The 23,981-nt window shown below is 37.2% G+C and overlaps 1 protein-coding gene across 4 annotated transcripts; it reads left to right on the top strand.

Annotated features, from left to right (window-relative positions):
• The first annotated feature begins 2,948 nt into the window (after positions 1 to 2,948).
• On the top strand, positions 2,949 to 22,756 carry LOC114246241 (protein rolling stone-like). Of its 4 annotated transcripts, XM_089727847.1 has the most exons (6): positions 2,949 to 3,191; positions 6,477 to 6,641; positions 9,393 to 9,749; positions 16,644 to 16,754; positions 17,110 to 17,305; positions 21,393 to 22,756. In XM_089727847.1, the coding sequence occupies exons 3-6, from the start codon at positions 9,461 to 9,463 to the stop codon at positions 21,586 to 21,588; spliced, it is 792 nt and encodes a 263-aa protein (XP_089583973.1). In that variant the 5' UTR covers positions 2,949 to 3,191; positions 6,477 to 6,641; positions 9,393 to 9,460; the 3' UTR covers positions 21,589 to 22,756. The 4 variants fall into 4 exon arrangements, with proteins under 4 accessions (XP_089583973.1, XP_028034489.2, XP_028034490.2 ...); XM_028178688.2 differs by lacking the exon at positions 6,477 to 6,641; XM_028178689.2 differs by lacking the exons at positions 2,949 to 3,191; positions 6,477 to 6,641 and adding an exon at positions 8,456 to 8,575.
• The last annotated feature ends 1,225 nt before the right edge of the window (positions 22,757 to 23,981 follow it).

The raw sequence follows: 23,981 nt of genomic DNA on the forward strand, positions 1-23,981 counted from the left end.
ACCATTCGGTCTACTGGGTCGGGTATGTAATTTCCAGCGGCTACGATGAGAGGGTTCTCAGGTCGTGCCGCCTTCTCAAAATGGCGCAGCGATGCCGACTGCAGATACTTACTAACTGAATCGAGCTCCAGGTCATCGTGGAGATCCACGTTCCTAAGGAACCAAGGCGCTCCGACGGCTATCCTGCAGAATCGTGATTGAATAACCTGAAGGGATTTCAAGTTGGTGCGGGCTGCGTGAGCGAACACTACGCTTGCATACGTCATGACGGGGCGTATACAAGTTTTGTAGAGAGTTACCTTATTACGGAGGGACAGTTTGCTTCGACTACAAAGCATTGGATTGGAGTCGTCCTAGAATAAACGCAGCGCGTTCGCGTACCGTTTTTATATGGGGACAGAATGTCATCCCTCTGTCGAGGGTGACGCCTAGATATTTGACCTTCGAGACCCACGGTATGGGCTGGCCAAAGAGAGTAATGGGACTAACGGCGGAGGTGTTTGCGCGCCTACTACGGAGTGGGATGCTCGAAGTGATGTTCGGAGGGCGACCCCTTTTGAAGAGCACCGCTGCGCTTTTCGTGGGGTTGATGTCAATTCGCCACTTCCGGAACCACTGTCCCATGGTGGCTACTGCGATCTGGAGTCGCCGATGAAGCAGCGACATCTTCCTACACGAGTAGTAGATAGCCGTGTCATCGGCGAAGAGCGCTAGATGGGTCTCCGGAGACCGGGGTATATCATTGATATACAAACTAAATCATAACGGGGAGAGCGCGGAGCCTTGCGGGACTCCGGCAGTCAGTTGACGGGGACGAGAACGAGTTCCCTCTACTCAATATCGAAACGAGCGGTTCGACAAGAAGTCTCGTATGATGAGCACGAGTCTGTCTGGCACTCCCATGTTGTACAGTTTATAAATTAAACCGTTGTGCCAGACTTTGTCGAACGCCTTCGCGATGTCGAAGAAGAGGGTGCCGGTCGGGATTTGTTTACGCCCATTTAGTCCTATCAGGATGTGCTCCGTGCGGCGGTGCACTTGTTGTACGCACGAGTGTTTAAAGCGGAATCCGAACTGTTCGTCTATGAGAATTTTGTTCGCGGTAACAAAATCCCAGAGGCGTTTCCTAAGGAGCCGTTCGTAAATTTTTCCTATCGTCGGGAGGAGACTAATCGGACGGTAACTAGAAGTTTCGTTTGTCGGTTTGCCCGGCTTATGTATACCGATAACGTCCGCTTCTTTCCACACCGCGGGAAAGATGCAGTGCGTCATAGCGGCATTTAAAATTGTAGCCAACATTGCTATCAGTTGGACTGGCAAAAGTTTTAGCACGCGGTTGCGGATGCCGTCGGAGCCGGGTGCCTTCCTAGGTTGGAGGTTGTGGATCGCGTCTCTAACTTCGTCAGTGGTCATGGGGGGTAACGCGTCCGAGGGCGGCAGGGAAGCTCTGCGCTCGACCTCCCTGTCGACTAACTCGGTGTGTTCGGGGTCCGCGTGTTGAATGCTGGTGGTGCACTGCTCTTGCAGTGCATCGGCCAGCAGCTCAGCCTTGTCATCGTCATCGAATGCCGGTGGTTGGCCTGAAGGGCGTACGAGGGGAGGCATAGTGGCGGTAGTTTCGGATTTGAGAGTCCTAGCTTGTCGCCAGTATGCTTGGTGAGAAGGCGCGAGTTGTTCTAAATAACTATGCCAATTATCGTTACGCGCCTCGCTTAGGCGGGAGTGGACTTCGCGTTGTAGACGACGCATCCGAATCCGGTTTGAATGCGTGGGAAGACGATCGTAGGCCCGGATTGCCGCGTTCCTAACTCTTAAGAGATTCCTAAGATCGGGGGACAGTCTGATGCGGTGGAAGCTGTCCTCCACATCGACTTCTTTTGAAGATCTAATGATCGCGGAAGAGATGTGATCGGTAATGATGTTTATGGATTCGACGGTGTCCTCGGGGGATAGATTCGAATCCGGGCCGTAAGGGAGGATTGGCGGAGCGGCTTCGGCTAGGCACGTGCCCAGCTTATTCCAATCCACCATGGTCCTCGTAACAGTGACTGGGTTGTGAGGGCGACCGAGCTGCATAACGACAGGTCGGTGGTCTGAGTCGAGCTCTGACAGTGCTTCGATGGAACGCAAGCGCAGAGTTACGTTCCTAAGCAATGCCAGGTCTATAGTGCTCGGACGGAGCGCGATGTTATACGGATAACATGTTGGAGTTGGGGGACCGACTACTTCAAAGGTGAGGTCGTCTATAAACGCGTCGAGACGCCTACCGTTGATGTTCGTACGATGGCAGTTCCACCTAGTGTGGTGGCAATATAAATCGCCTGCCAGGATGACGGAGTCTCCCATGCCGAACAGTGACTCGATGTCACTGCTCAGGAGGGGCTTGTCCGGGGGGAGATAAACGGATGCGATGACGATCGGCTGGTGTCCCGTCAGCGAGATACGGCACACTGATGCCTCGATATGTAAGAGCGAGGGAGTATCGAGAGGGACAACGTGCAGGGCCCGCCTATAGTAAATGGCAGTCCCGCCTTTGGAGGCGGTGAGTCTGTCATTCCTAACCATGACGTAATTCGCGACTTTCGGGTCACGACGCGAGGGCTTCAGACAGGTCTCCTGCACTAACAAAATATCTACAAGATTGTCGCGGAGGAATTCGAAAATTTGATCGCGTTGCCGCGCGAGTCCGTTAGCTTTGTAGAATGCTAACGTAAGGATGAATCAGCGCTAGACCACACTGCCGTATTTATAGGGCTTGGTTGGTACACGTCAGCGTGTTTACAAGTTTTGACATTACAATAAAAGGGACTGCTTTTACATCAATTTCTCATCTTAACAAACACAGAGTAATTAGTTGATGACCAGATTATCCGATTATCACATTGAATCATTATTATTTTTATAATAGGTAGGTAAATAGTCATATTTGCGCCGACATATACAATATTAGTGAAATGAAAAATCAGGCGCTATTTCAAGTCCGTTTTGGTGGACGTAACCTCACTGTACAGTCGTCAGCGCATGTGCAGTATCCAGTGTTTGGGATAACGCGCTAGTAACCGAACTAGTCGCGACAAACTCGCGCGCTAATACACTCGCATGCACGATGAAAATATTTTAAAACGTGAATTGTAAAATTACGAGATAAATATTAAATTTAAAAAAAATAATTGAAAATCAAATGGCTAAAGGTAAGACTGTTAAAAAGTTTTAGTGAGTGTTTTTTTTTTATTTCATTTAATACAAGTGATTTAATTAAGATTTACAAAGGTCTTATGAACAATGCTAGTTTTTTTTTTAATTAGTTCCTAATTGCTTTGGTACTTTTTATGTTTTATTGTTTAATATATAGCTGATAATGAACTAATGTTATTCTCAAATAACTTTCAATTAATATGTAAAGTAACAAATTTCTAATTATTATTTATTATATTATTATTTATTTTTGTTAATCAACCCTATCTTATCATATAAAAACTCGCATTGTTATAATACTAATAAAATTAATTTCATTGAAATTCTTGTCTTATTACTCAGTCAGTAAAGACGCGAGTAATTTCAGTCGAACGCATTATAATAATATGTACAATTTCTTTGTTTGAATTACAATCGGCAGATTTTCAAACATAACTTTATTGTAATTTAAATTGTACTCACTTAAACTTCTTATTGATATAAAACATATTTTTTTCACGTTTATTAATTAATTATATAGATTAAATATGTTGTTATTAACTTTATAATGATAACATTGTGTTCTGAACGTGTTTTTGTTCGTTTGCCGATCAATGTTGATAAGTAACTCTGAGCGTAAAACTTGTAGGAGGAAAACTCTCCAATACGAAAGATCGTTTTAAAAAAATTCTGCTAAAAATATTACAATTTGCGTATATACTAGTCTTAGAGTATATATTTTATTATAATGTAGCTTGCACGAGTAGATAACACCATCCGGCCTATTTCTGCCGCACAGCACCTACGCATTCCCATTAAATTGTTACACGTGTAAATGTACAAGCTCCTGATACTCCTTTTTCCAAAAGTATTGTTAACAGCATATAAAATTCAGGACCTTTTTTTCGCTTTATTCTTTTAACTATAAAAATTAAATACAGTTGTTTCATCATAAGTATAGGAACAGCTGATACAATACGCGATAACATCGGAAATTAAGCAACATTAAGCCAAATCATATCCTTAATTTTATTACAAATCGCTCATTTGCAGCACAACTCATATATCAGGTCGGAATATTAAGAACATACATCGTTTTCTATACCCTTGAACTCATTAATACTAATTATAGGCACAATTACCGTTCGATGTAAAGGAGTAACGTCTATTACGTAAAACACACCTGATAAAATTTGACTCGTGGCTTAAATATTCGAATTGTTAACTTATAGAGTGGAAATAAAAAAATCATGAAAACTAACTCAGATATTTTCTAGTCATTTTAAAATTGAAAGGAAATATTAACTAATTAAAACTACGAGTATTAATGGTTGTTTTCGCAAATGAATAATGCTTTCTTTTTGCTATGTACTTTTACGATGTAGCCTTTTTGATCAATAGCAACTAGTTAAAGAGTTAACGTTTGTATTTTTCTAAATGTGTTTCACGAGTTGTCATAGCTGTTTAAATAGGTTGCTGTTGATGAATTAGCAATTTAAAATAATGATCTTTTAAAATTAAGTCTAAGTTAGACGTCTACGTGATCGACAAAAACCTAGAACAAATATACGTTTTTTTTCAAATGTTGACTAGTCACTTATTACATCATAATATATAGGGTACAAAACATTTGGATAGAAGTCACGCTCTTATATAAAATAAAATAAAAAAGCCTTTACATTTCTTGCAATCAATAATAGCAATTCGAATTTCGAATTGTTCATGAAAATAAAAATGTATACTTTTAGAATTTTACTCATTTTTAAATATGGAGTGGACGCTTAAAGAAGACCGTGTTGCAGTCATTGCGTTGCATCGTTGCGGTTACGCGCCAATTCAAATTTTTAACATACTGAAAATTTTTAATATAACTAAAAGATTCGTTTATCGTACCATCAAACGATACAATGAAGACTCTAGTGTAGATGACAGGTCAAGAAGTGGTCGCCCTCGGTCTGTTAGGACTCCAGCAGTGATAAAAGCTGTGAAGGCGCGAATTCAAAGAGATCCCAAACGTAAGCAGAAACTGTTGGCCCTTCAGATGGGGTTAGGCCGAACCACGGTGAAAAGGGTGTTAAATGAAGACTTAGGGCTTCGGGCATATCGAAGAAAAACAGGACATCGTTTGAATGCTCGTCTAATGGATCTGAGACTGAAGAGATGCCGCGCTTTGTTGAAGCGGTACGCGGGAAAAAAATATCGGGAAATTCTTTTTTCGGATGAAAAAACTTTTACCGTAGAAGAGAGCTACAACAAACAAAATGATAAGGTGTACGCACACAGTTGTGAAGAAGCGAGCAACCGTGTTCCGCGTGTCCAACGAGGTCATTTTCCATCCTCGCTCATGGTATGGTTGGGAGTTTCTTATTGGGGCTTAACAGAGGTACATTTTTGTGAGAAAGGTGTAAAAACGAATGCAGTTGTGTATCAAAATACAGTCCTGACGAACCTTGTGGAACCTGTTTCTCATACCATGTTCAATAACAGGCACTGGGTATTCCAACAAGATTCGGCGCCAGCTCATAGAGCGAAGTGCACACAAGACTGGCTGGCGGCGCGTGAAATCGACTTCATCCGGCACGAAGACTGGCCCTCCTCCAGTCCAGATTTGAATCCGTTAGATTACAAGATATGGCAACACTTGGAGGAAAAGGCGTGCTCAAAGCCTCATCCCAATTTGGAGTCACTCAAGACATCCTTGATTAAGGCAGCCGCCGATATTGATATTGGACCTCGTTCGTGCTGCGATAGACGACTGGCCGCGCAGATTGAAGGCCTGTATTCAAAATCACGGAGGTCATTTTGAATAAACTTTAGTGTCATAAGAATCTATGTTTTGTTAAGTTCATTTTGGTATATGAATGGTTACATAATGAATAAACTTGTTTCAATTATTTTACATTAAACATGTGACAGAATTTATGACCTGACTAGGTATTAGTTAGTAGGTATATCGTAATAATTATTTTAAGAAGTGTTAATAATACTACTATTTTGAAGAAAATTCCAAAATATTATCAATTCATTCGTTCGCGAAGACACGCAGACTCTAGACCTCCAAGAGAATAATGGCAACGTTTACCTTAAGATAAAGGTCGAATTCTGAATTGAATTGAAATTACCATTAGTTTATCATTCGTGCCATGCCTAATTAACGGTGATATCAACAACCCGTCCGACCGGTTATAAGTATTATTAAATGCTATCATTACAAGCCAGACATTGTACTGTTAATATAGCTTCTAAGTACATCATACAATTATTTTACTTAACAAACGATTATTGCTGTATTTTAATTGCAGTCAGAGCAGATAAGCAGTCGCTATTGCTCAAGGACCTCAGCAATACCAGGGCCACAGCTAAGTCTCTGCTTACTTGAGGGGACTTTCCTGACATTTGGTTTGAAGAAGGACATGTCATAGCGCTAGGGAAAGCTTGCGGAAGGGAGTTCATTCTAAATCCGGACGGTATGTGGTAAAAAGATTTCTCAACAGGCGCTAAAGATGGACGCCTAGTTCGTTCAACATTTTTTTTCTGGTGGTAGGACCTCTTGTGAGTCTACGCGGGTAGGTACCACCACCCTGCCTATTTCTGCCGTGAAGCAGTAATGCGTTTCGGTTTGAAGGGCGGGGCAGCCGTTGTAACTATACTGAGACCTAAAACTTATATTTCAAGGTGGGTGGCGCATTTACGTTGTAGATGTCTATGGGCTCCAGTAACCACTTAACACCAGGTGGGCTGTGAGCTCGTCCACCCATCTGAGGAATAAAAAAAAACATAATTTTGATGAGATCAGCTCCGATAGTGGGCATTGTGTTGATACAAAAAATACAAAGGGATAATCTGGAATAATTCCTCAGAGCGCTCCCTACGGTATGTTTCACTACAAAACACACGGGGAACCGAAGTTTCTGCGTAGACCCAGGGCTCCAAACGTTTTTGCTTTGTTACTCATATCAAAATAAAAGCGAGGAAAGAAAAAATCGGGAACCTACGTTCACTGAAACTAAACATAATATAATATTATAATTACATTAAAATAACAATTTGATATCAAACGTCCAAGTCCAAGTTGTATTTTACTCACACCAACATGTTGCGTTTTGGATACAAATGGCTAAAACATTTCTTTTCAATAGCATTATTAATAAATTTCTGGACTTCAATTAAAATATTAGTAATCAACTTAAATATATACGCTGATTACCGGAGACAACATCTCTTTGCTCAAATATTTTACGGGGATTATTTGATACAAAAGCGTTACCTTCGATTATAGTCTTGATTTGTTTACGCGATGATAAAAACTTGCCATAAACAAGATGATAATTAGGAAGTCACGAAGCGACCTTTGATCAAATTCTATATACAAGGAACTCTATGTTTGTGGAACTAATGTTTGTTTATACTAACCAAGAATATTTTTCGCTTTTATTCGCATGTACTCAAACTTGTCTTATTCAAATTAAAACTTAATCAATTATGTCGCACAATTGGTGTCACTGGTGTTAATTGGGAATGATTTATCGATTCATGAAGTCGATCAGATGGGTGATGATAATTTTCAAGGGGCATTAACGATTATCGCTTAATTGTCCAAAATATTAGTTCACTTCGAAAATAAAAACTACAGATCTAGTGGCTCTATATATTTCAGACTGTCTGTATACATTCTTAAATTACCGGATTTCCGGAAAGAGACAATTTTTACAATTCTTTTCGATTCGATTCACTTCGATTCGATTCGTATTCTCTTTATCTACTGGCACTCAATAATGAGTGAACGAATTCACCGTCTGCTTATTTTTTCTTCTTCTTGCTTCGGTTTCCTCAATACTGAGGGTCGTGACCACCTCCTCGCAACAAGAGTATATTACGGACCATTCCACGCCATTTGCCTCTATCTGCCGCCGAGTGTAGAGCATCGTGAACTGGAGTGTCGAGGGTAGTGCGGATCTGGTCAGTCCAACGTGTCGGGCCTCTACCTCGTGGTCTTATTCCGTTCACCTTGCAAGTTGATTGACACGATTGACATTGACATGATTGTAGGCAGCGGCTTGGCTCTGCTCCTGGCATTGCTGAAGTCCATGGGCGACGGTAACCACTTACCATCAGGTGGGCCGTACGCTCGTCTGCCTACAAAGGCAATAAAAAAATTATGACAATGACACATTTTTCGTCTGCTTATAGAACATAAAAATATTAGTATGTACATACATGTTTGTAGTAGTAGGTATAGAAATAATTCCAATTATCGTTCTCAATTTGGCTGATAGCGGTAGACAAGGCAGATCCTCATGCTCCCTCACTCAATGTTCAAAATTAACGTTTGACCTGATTCCGGCGAGTCGTTGCGGCGCCTCGGACATTGATCTCAATATTTACAGGACATCTTATCTTGGTACAGTATTACAAACCTTATAGACCTGTCCTTCAATACGAAATATGCCTAAAATTATTATAGTGTAATAAAATCAATAAATTGACTGATTCATTTTTTTTAATTTAAAGCAACCTTAACATAAAAAATACAAAGCAAGTCGATTAGGTTTATGAGATGGAAACACGCAATTTTTTAACTTATTTATGTTGTCAATTTATTATTTCATAGTCTTAGATAGATAAAGATAATTAAGCGATAAATAACCTATAAAACTATTCGCGGAGCCTACTAGATTTTCCATGCTAACTACCAACTTTAAGTATGGTCTGTACCTTTATCAGTACATAAATATTGCCAACCGTGAAAACTTATTGCGACACACAGATGTCATTGTTGTTCAGAAAATATGATAAGAGTGACACCTACCTGGTTTCGATACTGCTATATCTTGGATGACACTCAGAGCTCATTGTTGAAAGCGCTTTAGAATTAACCTAACGATTAATATCTACAATACCACACGAGCGCGAGCTAGTTTCCTAGTACGGATGACTCCGCCTTGAAATGTATTGATAAATACAAACTATGCTGTATATCATTAAATACAAAAAAAAATGCCTTATTAATAATCAACGTCCATGATAAACAAGATGTTTGTTATGCTTTTTTTTTTTAAATCTAGGACATACAACTGACTTCGAAGGTCACAGAGATTCGCTAACGAACATTCACGGTCACAGTCACACATATTTTGCAATACCGTTTAAAATATGCAAAAGAAACGTATAGATATTTAAATAATGTACTTAATTTAATTTTATAATTTTATCCACAGACTATACAACAGTTGATATGCTATAAACAACTACTTCGTGTTGATTGTAATACTACAACTCCCTCAAGATGATCAAATACACATGGAAACAAGGATTGTACTGCATCTCGGCATTTCTGGGATCGGAAGATGTATCCGTCGAGATATTTACGAAATCCAGCTTGGGAAGCATTTCCCCTTTGTTATGGAGGATACCAATATTCTTGTGGGCAACCATCTCACTTTTCATGTCGATGAATTATTTCTGGGGGCCAACGAAGCTATTCTTTGTGTATATGACACATTGGGGTCTGTTATTCATCGTCCTGGAATCTATGTTCGGTGTCATCGTAGTACTAAGGAAACGCGGACGACCAGGTATGTTTTAGTTATATACAATACGTCTCTTTTGAACCTTTATTGCGTAATAAGTTTATTCTGTACGACCTCCAAACACCATATACATATAATCAATAAAGATACTGGTCGTATAATATCCTTTGAGGCCGGACGGGTAGGTATCTGTAACATGTATCTCTCTCTCTCTCTCTCTATCCTGCTTATTACTGCCGCGAAGCAGTTACGTGTTCCGATTTGTGAAGCAGCCCCTATAGAATACAATTAAGATCAATATGAGTGGCTAGATTTACGTCGTTCACTCTTCCAAGGTATAGAAAAAAATTGTAAGGTGAGTTTTTTCTTTAGATCGACAAGCTCACACGATTTTAAGTGGCCACGGAAACCCATAAGTGTTGTGACACCAATTGACTTCGCTATGTGATCGCTCATCTACATATATAGAGCGATAAAAAAGGCTTGCACGATAATAGGTGTAATCTTCCAATGCGGGTTGCAAAGAAAACTTCCAAAGACAACAAACGGAAAACTTAAGCTACCCTAATATAAAATTGATCTCAGAAACAGTTCAAAATTATACCTAGATATTCCACATTCAAATCAATCGCAGTTTAACAATCGAAATTTTCAACATATTACAGCGCAATTCGAAAATAATAGGTTGGGGAAAAGTCTTTTCGCATTATAGTATGTATGAACTTGTAATATAATCTCTTTGGCTATACTATTTGTATCTGGCTGGTTTTGGTATCATTAAAAGTTTAAATTTTAAAAAAGATAATTCTAAATTCAAATTAGGAAAATGTGTGATTTTTGTTTATTTTTCGTACTGTCAAGATGAGTGAATCTAATGAAGAAATTCGATACATTTTAAAATTTTACAACAAAAAAGATAAAAATGCAACGCAAGCCGCGAAAAAAATTTGCGATGTTTACGGACCTAGAGCAGTGTCTGTGAGAGTAGTAGTAGTAGTAGTCTAGTAGAGGAAATTTTGATGTCAAAGATGCACGTCGCCCTATTACGGATAAAATGGATGCCATTTTTGAAAAAGTAGAGCAAGATCGGCATCTCAGTAGTTACGATGTAGCTGAAGAACTGAGAATTGACCACTAAACAGTTTTGGCGCATTTTAAAAAAACTAGGTACACAAAAAAGCTCGATATTTGGGTACCTCACGAGCTCACTGAAAGAAACCTAATGAACCGTGTTCTCATTTGTGATTCTTTATTACGACGTAATGAAACCGAACCATTTTTGATGAAGCTGATAACTGGTGATGACCATCACAGGACCATCGATTCTGAACTCTACTGCGAACAACTGATGAGATTAAAGCAAGAAGTTGAGAGAAAGCGACCGGAATTAATCAACAGAAGGGGTGTGGTTTTTCATCATGATAACGCTAAAGCTCACACATCTTTAGCCACTCAGCAAAAATTGAGAGAGCTTGGCTGGGAGGTGTCAAAGCATCCGCCATATAGCCTTGACCTTGCACCTTCAGATTTTCAGCTGTTTCGGTCTCTTCAGAATTCTTTAGGCAGTGTCAGGTTAACATCACGAGAGGACTGCCAAAACCAATTGTCGCGGTATTTTGATCAGAAGCCCCAAAATTTCTATAGCAATTGGATCATGTCCCTACCTACAAGAAGGCAAAAAGTTATCGAACAAAATGGTACATACATACTTTAATTAAATGTAAATAAATATATTAAAATATTTTGTGAATTTTCTTAAAAAATGCGAAGAAACTTTTTCCTCAACCTATTATTATCATCTACACGATACTATTCGTAGTAAATACTGCAATGTAGTACACCTACACCTCTTCTGTACTGTTGACTGACAGCCAAAACTATTTGTGACTTTCGAACAACTCGCTATTTCACGGCAATACATTGTATGTATGTACGCACCAGATGCTCGCTATATAAACGATCACGTTTTTACGCACACATTACGCAAACAGAGCCGATTCAAATTGATCAGATCATTTTAAAAATCACGTGCGTGCATCTCTTCAAATCGCTGACAAGTGAACCGGTTTAAAGCTTTTGTCGTCTTAACCTGACTTATTTAATCTAATTCCAAAGCCGATTACAATAATTTGGCATTACAATTACCATATAACAAGATTAACAGAACAATGTACAAAAATGTTTGTTATTATGACAGAACGCATTATGTGCTGTGAGAATAATCGAGATTAATGGAAGGTGTGTGAACTTTTAACCATAAATAATTTGGTGTGCTAACGCGCTATTTCGCAAGATCCATTTGTAGGTCAGACTCCATAAAACCATTGAGAATACGTTAACCAGTCATGTATCTGCATTAGTAAAGTGAATTATCAACCACCGTAACGCTCATTACAATGAAATCTCGGGAAACATGCAAATTTAAACATTAAAGCTAGGACTATTAATTTAACACAATATTGCAATGAACATTTAAATGCAATAATTGTGAATGCTTTTTTTTAAACACAAATCCAGTCGATCTTACGCTTCAGTGATTACCACCGATTTTCGCAACTCAGTTAGGCAGTAACAATACCGACGATCGGTCACATTGACTGGTTGAACGCTTCGGTAAAACAAAGGCCAATCGTCAAATATTATATTTACATTTAATCCATTTGTATTGTCTGTTTCTCGTTCGATTCATCGTGCGTTGTTATCTCTAAAATCAGTGAAATTATTTTTTTAAAGCAAATGATGAATGTAAAGTGTGCGAGAAAACATTGTGGCTGGCGGATGTGTGGGTTGGAGCACCCGTCGCCTGTCGAGTTCTACGTGAGCTGTTGGCAAAGCAACCTCTCCTCGCTGCCACTACTCATAGTACGGAGCACCCTTTTCCTGTATGCGACGTGCGTGCTGCTCGCCTCTTTGATAATGTTGCCCTTGACTTTGAACGTGCATATAAAATATTGGTTCATTTATTTCACGCATTGGGGTGTCTTACTAATTGCAGTAACATTGGCCTTTTCTACCACTATATCTGTCTATGCTTACATTGATAAACCAATCGGTATGCATATTTTCTTTATTTATTTTTTGTTGCATTACAAATAGAGTTCAACCTTCACCTAAAATACATAAACAAATAACTTGTAGGTAAAAATGTATTGATAAAATAAGATAAGTACATATATATAATGATATATTAGAACCAATTTTATAGACGAAGACATAAGGTAAATTGTATTGATGAGTGCAAACAGAATAATACTAAGAAAATTACAATTTAAAATCAGCTGATTAAACAATTATTTTGGGCACAAATTCTACGATTTCGTCACAGTTACCAACTGTTTCTTCGCGTTATATTTGTAGATGAAATATGTATTCAGGGTAGTAGTTTCGTATGTACTTATAGTTAGTCTTTAAATTGAGGGGTGAAAGGCTATTTATCTTATACTTTTAAACGAGCAATTCTTGAATATATATATATATAAAATCTGAATTTCGGAAACGGCTCCAACTATTTTCATAAAATTTACTATACAGGGGATTTCGGGGGCGATAAATCGATCTAGCTACAATTTATTTTCAGAAAATGTTGTTTTATTCATGTTTTCAATAATCAACTCTTCCCGACATCTATTGGCGAATAATAATACTATTTTTCTTAATTGAGGGCAACTAACCGCTTTAAAGACACAACAAGATGGCGTTATCAAAAAAAAACCGAGCAAAGCTGGGTCATCATCTAGTTTGTTTAAAACGATACTTAATACGCAACATTAATCTTTGTAGCTAAAGATGCGTTTTATTTGGTACTAGCGACCCGCCCTCGTTTCGCTTCGGAAACATTAAATTTCATTATTGATAGGCGAAGCCCGCCATGTTGCGCGCAATACGACAATAACTGCGGGTGACGCCGCGGGGCGAAGCTAGTCTAAAAAAAGCAGCCTAAGTTACTCCTTATATCATCAGCTATGTATTAGTGGAAGTCTCATCAAAATCGGTTCAGCCGTTCCAGAGATTAGCCGGAACAAACAGACAGACAGACAAAAATTGTAAAAAATGTTATTTTGGTATATGTACCGTATATTTATTCATATGCATGTAGTAAAAAGCAGTTGTTTCAATACTACAAACAGAAACTCTAATTTTATTTATATGTATAGATTAGCATTAACATTTCGGTGTTTTTAATTGAACTGCAATTAAGTTTACTTCGTTGAAATAGCCGAAGATTTTTTTTGTTATGATATTTTTTCCAAATTTTAAATGGCTCTTCTGTAAAGTTGCATGAATGTCGCTTCAACCAAATATCCTTTCCCCCTTTTTTTCCTACCTAAGCTAACGGTCTAGAGAAACCATATCAGCGTCACCGGACTAGTAGGTGAGCTCACGGGGCTCAACCTGATGCGTTGCTAACACGAACTCTAGCAAGGGCCGTGCTTCGCAGAATCTACTGCCGGATTGGAAACGCGACCCACCGAGAAGATCCAGCGGGAAACTCAGTAGACTATTCCCCCTCAAAATAGTTATTTTGTATACTGCATGTTAATAGTTGATTCCAGTTCGACTTCGGATATGGATAATCATATTTATTAAGAACGTAATTACAAATAATAAAATCCAATCGTATACTACGTAAGCACGAGAGAAAGGCTATGAATCCGATAACAAAAATTAGTTTTCATAAAACCTCATACCACTAAAAATCTAGACCAAACATTAGGTTGCACTAATATTATCGATCTAAATGTAACATATTTGTTTTTAACTTACTCAAAGGACAATTTCCTACTACAAGTTTTAACTACAAAATTATTTCCGTTTCTAGTAATATAAATGTTTTACAATAAACCATCGTAGTAAGTCGATCTTTTTGCCAGTGTATGTGTGGAGCATTGTAGTTCAAAGTAACAACGCCAACAAACTGAGAAGCACAATACGACTAGGTATTCACTGTATGTCGTCGCCTTATATTTATTACTAGCGACCCGCCCTCGCTTCGCTTCGGAAACATTAACACACATGAAACCAAAAAAATTAAATAAAAAAAAATTAAAAAAAAGTAGCCTATGTTCATCAGGGACAATGTCGGCTTCTAATGGAAAAATAATTTTTCAAATCGGTCCAGTAGTTTCGGAGCCTATTCGAAACAAACAAACAAACAAATCTTTCCTCTTTATAATATTAGTATAGACGACCAAGCAATGACAACAACACGTAGAGAAGATCACGTCTAAGCGTGGTTATCCTTGTTACCTTGTGCCTATTGATACAAACCTTATAAGGGGCTGTGTGACAAGTCTTATACATTCGCGTTAGTTCTTCATAAATCAGTATTATTCCTAAGAATCTCAAACAAAGCTGTTAAGGCATAATAAAAAAAAATTATAAAAATAAAATCGTCTTAAAAATATATTCAAATGTTAGAAATGTGAATCCTTGAAATATTTTTGCCAATATAGCATGAATATTTTTGTAAATGTTACAAACGATGCGCTAGCATACTAGTAATTTAATGAAAATGATACTGAATATGTAATAGTTTTTTAATCATCCTAAATTTGTTCAAATTGCACAGAATTAGATAGATTTACTCAAGAAAAGATCTGTCCGAAAATTCTTGATGAATATACTAATCGAACACAAAAAGAAACTTGGCAATATTCTTGTTCACGACTAATTAAATCCTAAGTTAATGCTAACATAAACTCGGCCTTTAAAACAAGTTTATTTCCTAATATCTTCTCAGACAGGAGGCGAATACCAAACATTCAACGCTATCAGAAGTTTTTACACAACTAACAAATTATGAGTGCTAGTACCGAGCAATGTCGTGTAAGTTAACGCGGTTGCGAAACATCGCTACATTGACGAAAAATGATTTATTGATGGTTCATCAAATAACAAACTACAGACAGCATTATACTATTATCTCGTCTCGAGAAGTCAAGGAGACTATTTATTTTTCTAAAGCGCTATTTGTGACACTCACACGCTTCGAGGTTATCGATTATAAATATATGCGCTTTAAAGTACGATTATTAAAAAATTGCCAAATACAGCCTCTAAGTACCTAAGTTTTACTCATCAACTTCTAAGCGAGGTCAACGTACTAATAGAAGTGCCACTTCACTGCATTAACAAAACACGCACTCGACAAAAAATGTATCAAAAGTATAAAGAAAATCGATTAAGTTGAAATGGAAGGATTTAAAATATAGATCGAAACAAAATCTTTGACTTTTAGCATTTAAATTTTAAAATTAACCTTAATAATAATGCAATTAAATTAAGCATTAAAGTAAAATTAAAGTACCTAATTAAATTAAAATTGGTTACTATTATAAAATGTAAAACATATTAAAATTCAAGTAGCACACACAAATCAAAATTCAACATAACAATTGAATTTTCAAAAAGGTTTTTTTTTTTAATTACCAGGAAAATTTGATTTTAATCATCAGTCAAGGAAATTAAATTGCAATGTTAATAATACTCATTATAATTTAATTACTAATATACATCAGGTTTGAGATCGGGGCCTTTCCCTCTATTTCCATTCAGCACAATTCTGGGCGGTAATTTAGAAAAATCCGTGCAACTTACGCCTTTTTTTCCGGGGGCCAAACCTCCGATGAGGTCCCCGCGCCTAGGGCGCGCGCGGGGTATGTGAGACTCAACGATCTGCAGGTGTTGAGAGCAGATCGCGGGCCCAAGGATTTTAGGGCCCGCCCTTGTTCTTGAAAGGCTAGCACAGGCGTAAGTTGCACTCCTCTGGTGTAAGAGTGCAGCGGAGTGCAACTTACGCCTGTGCTAAACTTTCAAGAACAATGATGATGTGATCCAAGAAACATTACTTTTACAAAAATAATATTCTTTTTTTATCAGCAAATCGACTCAAAACCTCTTCTTCACTATTGTTAATTAAAGAAATAAATACATTTCCAGATGCTACATTTGGCTTGCCTTGGTATGTAAAAACGTACTGGGTCCTCTACAATATTGCAATCCCGGTCGCCTTTCTCATTACTGTGTTCTATTGGGGAATATTAAAATCATGTAAGTACTCATTTAATAAGAATTAAAAAAAATATGCAAACCTGGATTATTTTCATTTGTATAGAAAAAAAAACACTACACAGTAAAACTTAACAAAATTAGCATACAATATGGATTATTAAGTTTATCTAAAACTGAAATTGCTGAATAAATGTAATATATAATACAATAACGATTTTGTCACCCCACAATAATAACATAAAACAAAAAAAAACGTACATAAACATATACAAATTTTGTAAAAAAAATATACTTAAATAGTATATGTTTTTTTACTAATTTTTTTTAACATTAATATCATATTTATAATCGTGATAATAATAATTTATACGTAATATCGGGAAATGTTTTCCAGCATTGGACACAGTGAAGTTCTCACCGAATCCTGTGCTGGACGTAATGATTCACGGCGTCAACTCCGTGGTAATGTTCGTTGAGCTGATGTTCTCGGCGCATCCCAGTAGACTGCTACACATCATGCAACCGCTGTACTTCGCCGGAGCCTACATGCTATTCTCTGTCACTTATTATTTCGCTGGTGGATTAGATCCGTAAGTTTCTGCTATATTTATGCTTAAAGCGCCTATTATATAATGTTACTACCACTCGACTACTTTTTTTTTTTTATTACCTTTGTAGGCAGACGAGCATACGGCCCACCTGATGGTGAGTGGTTACCGTCGCCCATGGACTTCAGCAATGCCAAGGGCAGAGCCAAGCCGCTGTCTACTTCTTGTCTTTATCCTGCTTTTTTTTTATTGCTAAGAAGGATGGACGAGCTCACAGCCCACCTGGTGTTAAGTGGTTACTGGAGCGCATAGACATCTACAACGTAAATGCGCCACCCGCCTTGAGATATAAGTTCTAAGATCTCAGTATAGTTACAACAGCTGCCCTACCCTTCAGACCGAAACGCATTACTACTTCACGGCAGAAATAGGCAGGGCGGTGGTACCTACCCGCGCTGACTCACAAAAGTTCCAACCACCATTAATTACATGAGTTCGACGCATCTCCTCTTATCATGCCGCATAGGAATTTGGTGTGAGCTTTGCGAACACCTGCCTGCGAGAACCCGCTTTGGGTAATATCTCCATTATCAATTGCAACGTGCTATATATAAGAAGGGACTTTATTGTTTCTTCTTTTAATGTGTCTGTTACTTCATAAGTTTATGGTTCTTGATTTGCACTTTAATGATATGAAATAATATTAAAAACAATTTTTGGAACGAAGTTCCTTACGGCAGGCTTGGAGGGGATAGGGATTTTGCTGCGCGACCGAACTGAAAAAAATGTGATAGTAAAACCGTAAGAAAAAATCCGTGGAAAAAAGTGCGTGGAATAAAGTGCGTGGAATAAAACCGTTAAATGAGACGTGCGCAGGCGCGACAGTCGCATACACAAGCGAGTAGTGTATAATACCTTTCTCTTTCTCCTTCTTTCTTTTCGTTCTCTAATCCCTTCTCTCTCTATTTAGTAATTATTTCTATTTCTATGTAATTTTATGTTGTCAACCAAAAATAAAGAGATATATTTTGTTATTTTAATTGATAATTTGAATTACTATTTTTTTATTTTACGTAATTTATTATTTCCTAAAATACTGAATTTCCTAAATACTTTCTCGTACTTAAATAAAAACTAATCAGCAAAATTTAAGAGAAAAACCAAGAAAACCTACATAAAATTGAGCACCATTTCTTTTTTTGCAAATTGTGTCGATTCTACATTAGCCGAAGGAACTTCGTTCCTACCTGGTGTCCCACGACACCACATCTTTAATTTTACATCTCTTTAGAGATGGAATTTAAAAAATCTAGATTCCATCCCGTGATTGCACGTCAGTCACAAATAGAAATTGTAAATGCGAGATTGAGCCTTAACAATCTTTTTTTTTATTTTTATTATATCGGCGACTCGCTAAACGATGAAAATATAAAATATTACTCTACTGTTTTATTTTAATAGAAGAATCACTTAATTTTACTCCGCTACCATAGTCTCAGTATTCATTAGTATATGTTAACCTTGGAAATATATTGCAAACCTACAAAATGCCGACTAAAACTTTAAAGAACACGTTTTATCACCTTACGTACCTACCGTCGGTGCCAAGTGGTGAATTACGAAAGAAACAACAACCTTACGAGGGCCCATCGAAATAAAAATTTACCAATAAGATGTATTTAGAGTACTTAATATTGACTCTTTTCGAGATGTTCAATATAAACACTGATGTCAATGTCAATTCACAAGTTCAACGTCGCGTAATAATTACATATTTGATAAGTAACCGCGCTAAAAACAAATAAACGTGATAAAAGTCAAGATCGCACGGGACCGACGCGTTACGGCGCCGTGTTGTAACAGAGCCTTTACAAAATTAAATGAACCTCGTCACTGAGTCGTTCGTTTTCCTTTGTTATTCTCCGTGTTAAGGTCGAAACTATCCGCTCTATCTTTGTTCGAAAGTAAGTCGCAACTAAACAAAATTTCTAAGTCACTACTTTGTGCTGCTTACATTCTTTTGAGATAATGTATAATAAATATATCTAATACATGATGTATTTGTCTCAAAACTAGCAAGCAGCATAGTGTTTATTGAAAAAAATTCTGTATATTAAACGTAATAATTATTAGTAAGGTCAGTATTAATGATAAGAGGAAGGAGTGAGGAGGGAGATGACTAACAACTGCCCGAATGCCTAAGAGTGTTAGCTTCTCTTCGTTTGCCGCTAGGGGCGCTGTTCCAACTCCATACAAATTGGATTTCACGTTTACGATCGAGAAGTAAAAAAATCGCACTATATAGGCATATAATACAGCCCAAGGGCTGCTTAGCTGATGCATCCGCTAGCGAATCGGAATAATGACCCGCGTTGAAGATACGCTGACAAACTCAGCAGGCTGATATTAGGGATGTTATTTCGTCATTACAAAATATTGAAATCAGTCTCTGCAAAATCTTTTTTCGCGATTGGAAACCACGAATCGAGAAATCAAAACGTGAACGTTACACCTGCGGGCCGTAAGCTTTTATTTAGAAATATTTCATCCTTTTAAGAATATTTGTAACGTAAATATCGTTAACTTAAATTTAAAAACCGATTTTTTTATCTTTACTTATTTTTATCTTCTGATGTTTTCTTCATGATTGATCTTCTTATATGTGAACTTATATATAAATGTACTTTAAGTCGCCACAGCAAGAATTTTCGCATATCTAAACATTTTTTCCCTACCTATGCTGATAACCTTGAGAGGCTATTTCAGCTTCTCCTTGACGTGTAACACGACCAACGACCCACTGAGAAAATCCACTGAGAAACTCAGTGGGCTGTGTCTATGTGTTAATTTACTCGTCGAGCCCTCCGTCGCAATCGACAGGTTCAGCGAGGACGGTGACCGGTGCTTGAGGTACCTAAAAATGTATCTATTCCGTGCCTAAAAGCATCGTTAATGGATCGGGAGGATCCGTAATGACGTATCTAAACTTATTGAACAGACCATCGTATATAAGTGGTGAGACCCTAGGTACCTATTCCTGTCGGGAAGAAGTTGTCCGTTCCGGCTTGAAAAGTAGTACAGTCGTCATTCCACACAAAGGAAACATTGTTATTTCTAGCTTATTTCCGAAAGTGGACCACGGACTCAAAATACATACCAAACGACCTTGTGCACAACATAAAGTATTTTATAATAAAAGGCATCAAATATAGAAAGAGAATTTTCGGAATTACAACTGTCGCTTCGCCATTTAAAAACATTACAGTTTAAAGATACGACAGTATTTCTTCGAGCACTTAGAATTTCAAACTTACTCAATGTTCAAGGTGATGCATTCGAAAGGATGCATAGTCATTAACTTCTCCAAACCACATGTTATTAGAAGTAGATATTACCAAAGAAAACACGTGGCGATATGACAATAACAGATCTTTTTCCATTTAGAATCAGTAACACCACTATTAAGTTGTCATCTAGTTAATAGACATCTCCATAATTACATTTCACATTCAAATGTCTCTGTCTCATCTGTGAATGTCCGATTGAATTTTTTTTCTGTACCTATACTAAAATGTACACACGGGCAGGCCTTTGCATAGCTGTTTTCTTCTGTAACCATTGCAAATATATATTTATACATATCTTATATGATATTTATAATACTTAATTATTAAAATGTTATCTACAGGGTGTATATTTATATCAATTCATTAAAGCGAATACAGAAATTGGCATCACTAAAAAAAGATTCGAAATCTTATGTTATTTAATATATATCGCAATTATAAATGAAATGACTTGAAGAATATATTATAGCTGCACAAAATAATACGCAGAGTCGTGGTACTACGCAGCTCACAAAATGCCCAACCCCACAATGTACTCAAAGCTCGCTGTTGAGTCAAAAGTACTGCTCCATACCAGCACTCTTAACTCCGCTCAGATAGATTTTTTGGAGTTCGGGAAGACTGCTGTCGCACACCAATCTTTTAATAAGGAATAGACGATCTTACTTTTTTTTAAATACTATTCGAACCTTGCACCATAAGTTGTTCATTTCTGCTCCATAGTCATTTATTTCCCAATTTCTAACTATAATTTAAATTAAAATACATCTTTCTGTTTTCAGCTGGGGGAACAAATTCATCTATCCAGTGATAGACTGGTCAAAGCCAGATCAAACGATGGTAGTAATTACCCTCACGGCTATATTCCTTGCCTTAATGCATCTGATTACCGTGGCAATGGCGGCTGCTCGGGACTCAATTACGAAGCAATGTAAACCAGATCCAACAGGAGTTTACAATGATGGATTCGAACCCTAATGAAATTAGATAATTTTTCCATCATTCACTAACATTTTTCGTTCAGAATTAAGCATTCATCAAAGAAGAAAAGTGCGAACGTGATGAGTGATGATTGATGAATAAGAAACCTCTGATATGATTGATATCCTTGATCATACTGATAGTACGATCAATAGATATTAATCATTACTGATGGGCTGGTTTTAAAATACATATATTTTGCAATTGAGGTGCAGTAGAGTGTGTCAGCTATAATATAATGCTAACGCTAAATGCGGCCGCTTTTTTTTTCATACTTATGCTGATAGTCTTGAGAAGGCTATTTCAGCTTCACTCCAACATGTAGGTGAGCTCACGGGGCTGAAACCGGAAGTGTTGCTAACACTGGCTCTAGCAAGAGCAGAGTTTCGCAGAATCTACCAGCGGATCGGAAACGCGACCCACTGAGAAGATCTGGTAAGAAATTCAGTGAGCTAGCGGCCTGCCATAATCTAAAGAAGAACTCTTTTAGCCCATGAAACGCAAAAATAATGTCATTTGATAAAGAGAGACAAAAACTTTAGAATCAGAACAAATTTGAAAGTATTTGAATCTTATAAATTTGACAATAAAAATTTTCGACAAACTTTAATAATATTATATTTATGACATGTAGTATGAACATTTTTATACCCAAACCGTTTGACTACTACGAGTATAGCATGGATAAAAGCTTTACTCATGTCGAATAAATCATCTCGCTAAAATAAATATGTCACAAGAGAAACGCTACCACTTATTTAAAATACACCGTTCACTGATTGATAATATCAAATAAATGGTTAATTGTTGAAACTAAAGCTGAAATGTAATGAATCAATTTTAAAACAAACAATAAAAGAAGCTTGCTGTTTCCTGGTACTCCAGCTTGATTCAAAAGTACCTGAAATCGAATCGGAACTACGAAACTGCCAAAGAAACGACTTAAAGTGAAGTTGATGTATTGCCTTTTTTAAATAAAATTTAACAAAAAATAATTTTCTAACAATGACATTAGGGAAAAATTGTATTGTGACGATACTATTAATTATTACCTATTATTGTTAAGGTATTATTAATTTTTAAGGTTAATTCACTAAATAAAACTGTTAGGAATGTTATTTGTTGTTGTAAATAAAAACGATTTTGTATTCTTTAAGTTAAATCACGACCGTGTTTTATTTCGAGGTTTGAAATACTTAACTGTTATCGTAGTCACGTTGGATGGAAATCGCAATAATTTTTGCGAAACTTACGAAAGGTAACTTTGACGTTGCATTGGTCCTCACGGCTCACTTGGTGTTAAGTGGTTATCATATCACAACGAGAATTCCGCCACCTACCTTGAGATCTATTTCTCAATCGTTTAGTAATTACGGATACATTAGAATTTTTGATGATTTTGATGTTATAATGAAACTACTGGACCTGTCGATAACGGAAAAATACTCTTCGCGTTGTGTAAATTTGAATTCAGAAAGTTTTAAACATATCATGTATGCTGTTTGTACCGATTGTAATATTAAGCAATTACGGATAAACGAAGAGCGAACATACGTGAGTGATGAGTCTGGGAGTCATAGGCCATATGAGATCATAGAATAAATAACTGCGGCACATATGAACTTAATCAAGAAAATCAAATAAATAAAAGGTAATAAAATATCTAATATAGTATATTAGAGATTCGATATATAGACAGTATAATAATACTTAGTCTGGCCATAAATACTATTACAATTAAAAATAAACAAAATATTACATTTGAATTTGGAATCTCTAATTTTTATATGATTGCTCATTGAGTTTTCTCATTTTGGCGCCAATGCATTGTACAATATTTTGCGATATTAAAATGGAGTGGGGTGATAAAGATAACCGAATCTCTGTGATTGCATTACACAAAGTAGGTATGGAGCCAAATGCAATTTTTAAAACTCTCCATACGCTTGGTATTAGTAAAATGTTTGTGTACCGGGCATTAATAGGTGCAATGAGACCTCCTCTGTTTGTGACAGAAAAAGATCTGGTTGTCCACGAACGAGTGTTCGTACGAAAAAGGTGGTCAAAGCAGTAAGGAAAAGAATTCGAAGAAATCCTGTCCGAAAGCAAAAGATTTTATCTCGGGAGATAAAGATAGCACCTAGAACCATGTCGCGTATTTTAAAAGATGACTTAGGACTTGCAGCCTATAAGAGACGTACTGGTCATTTCTTAACTGATAATTTAAAAGAGAATAAGGTGGTAAAATCGAAACAACTACTGAAGCGGTACGCAAAGGGAGGTCATAGAAAAATTTTGTTTACGGATGAGAAATTTTTTACAATTGAGCAACATTTTAACAAACAAAATGACCGTATTTATGCTCAAAGCTCTAAGGAAGCTTCCCAATT

Source organism: Bombyx mandarina, chromosome 05 (assembly GCF_030267445.1).
Source record: "Bombyx mandarina strain Sakado chromosome 05, ASM3026744v2".
Lineage (NCBI taxonomy): Eukaryota > Metazoa > Arthropoda > Insecta > Lepidoptera > Bombycidae > Bombyx > Bombyx mandarina.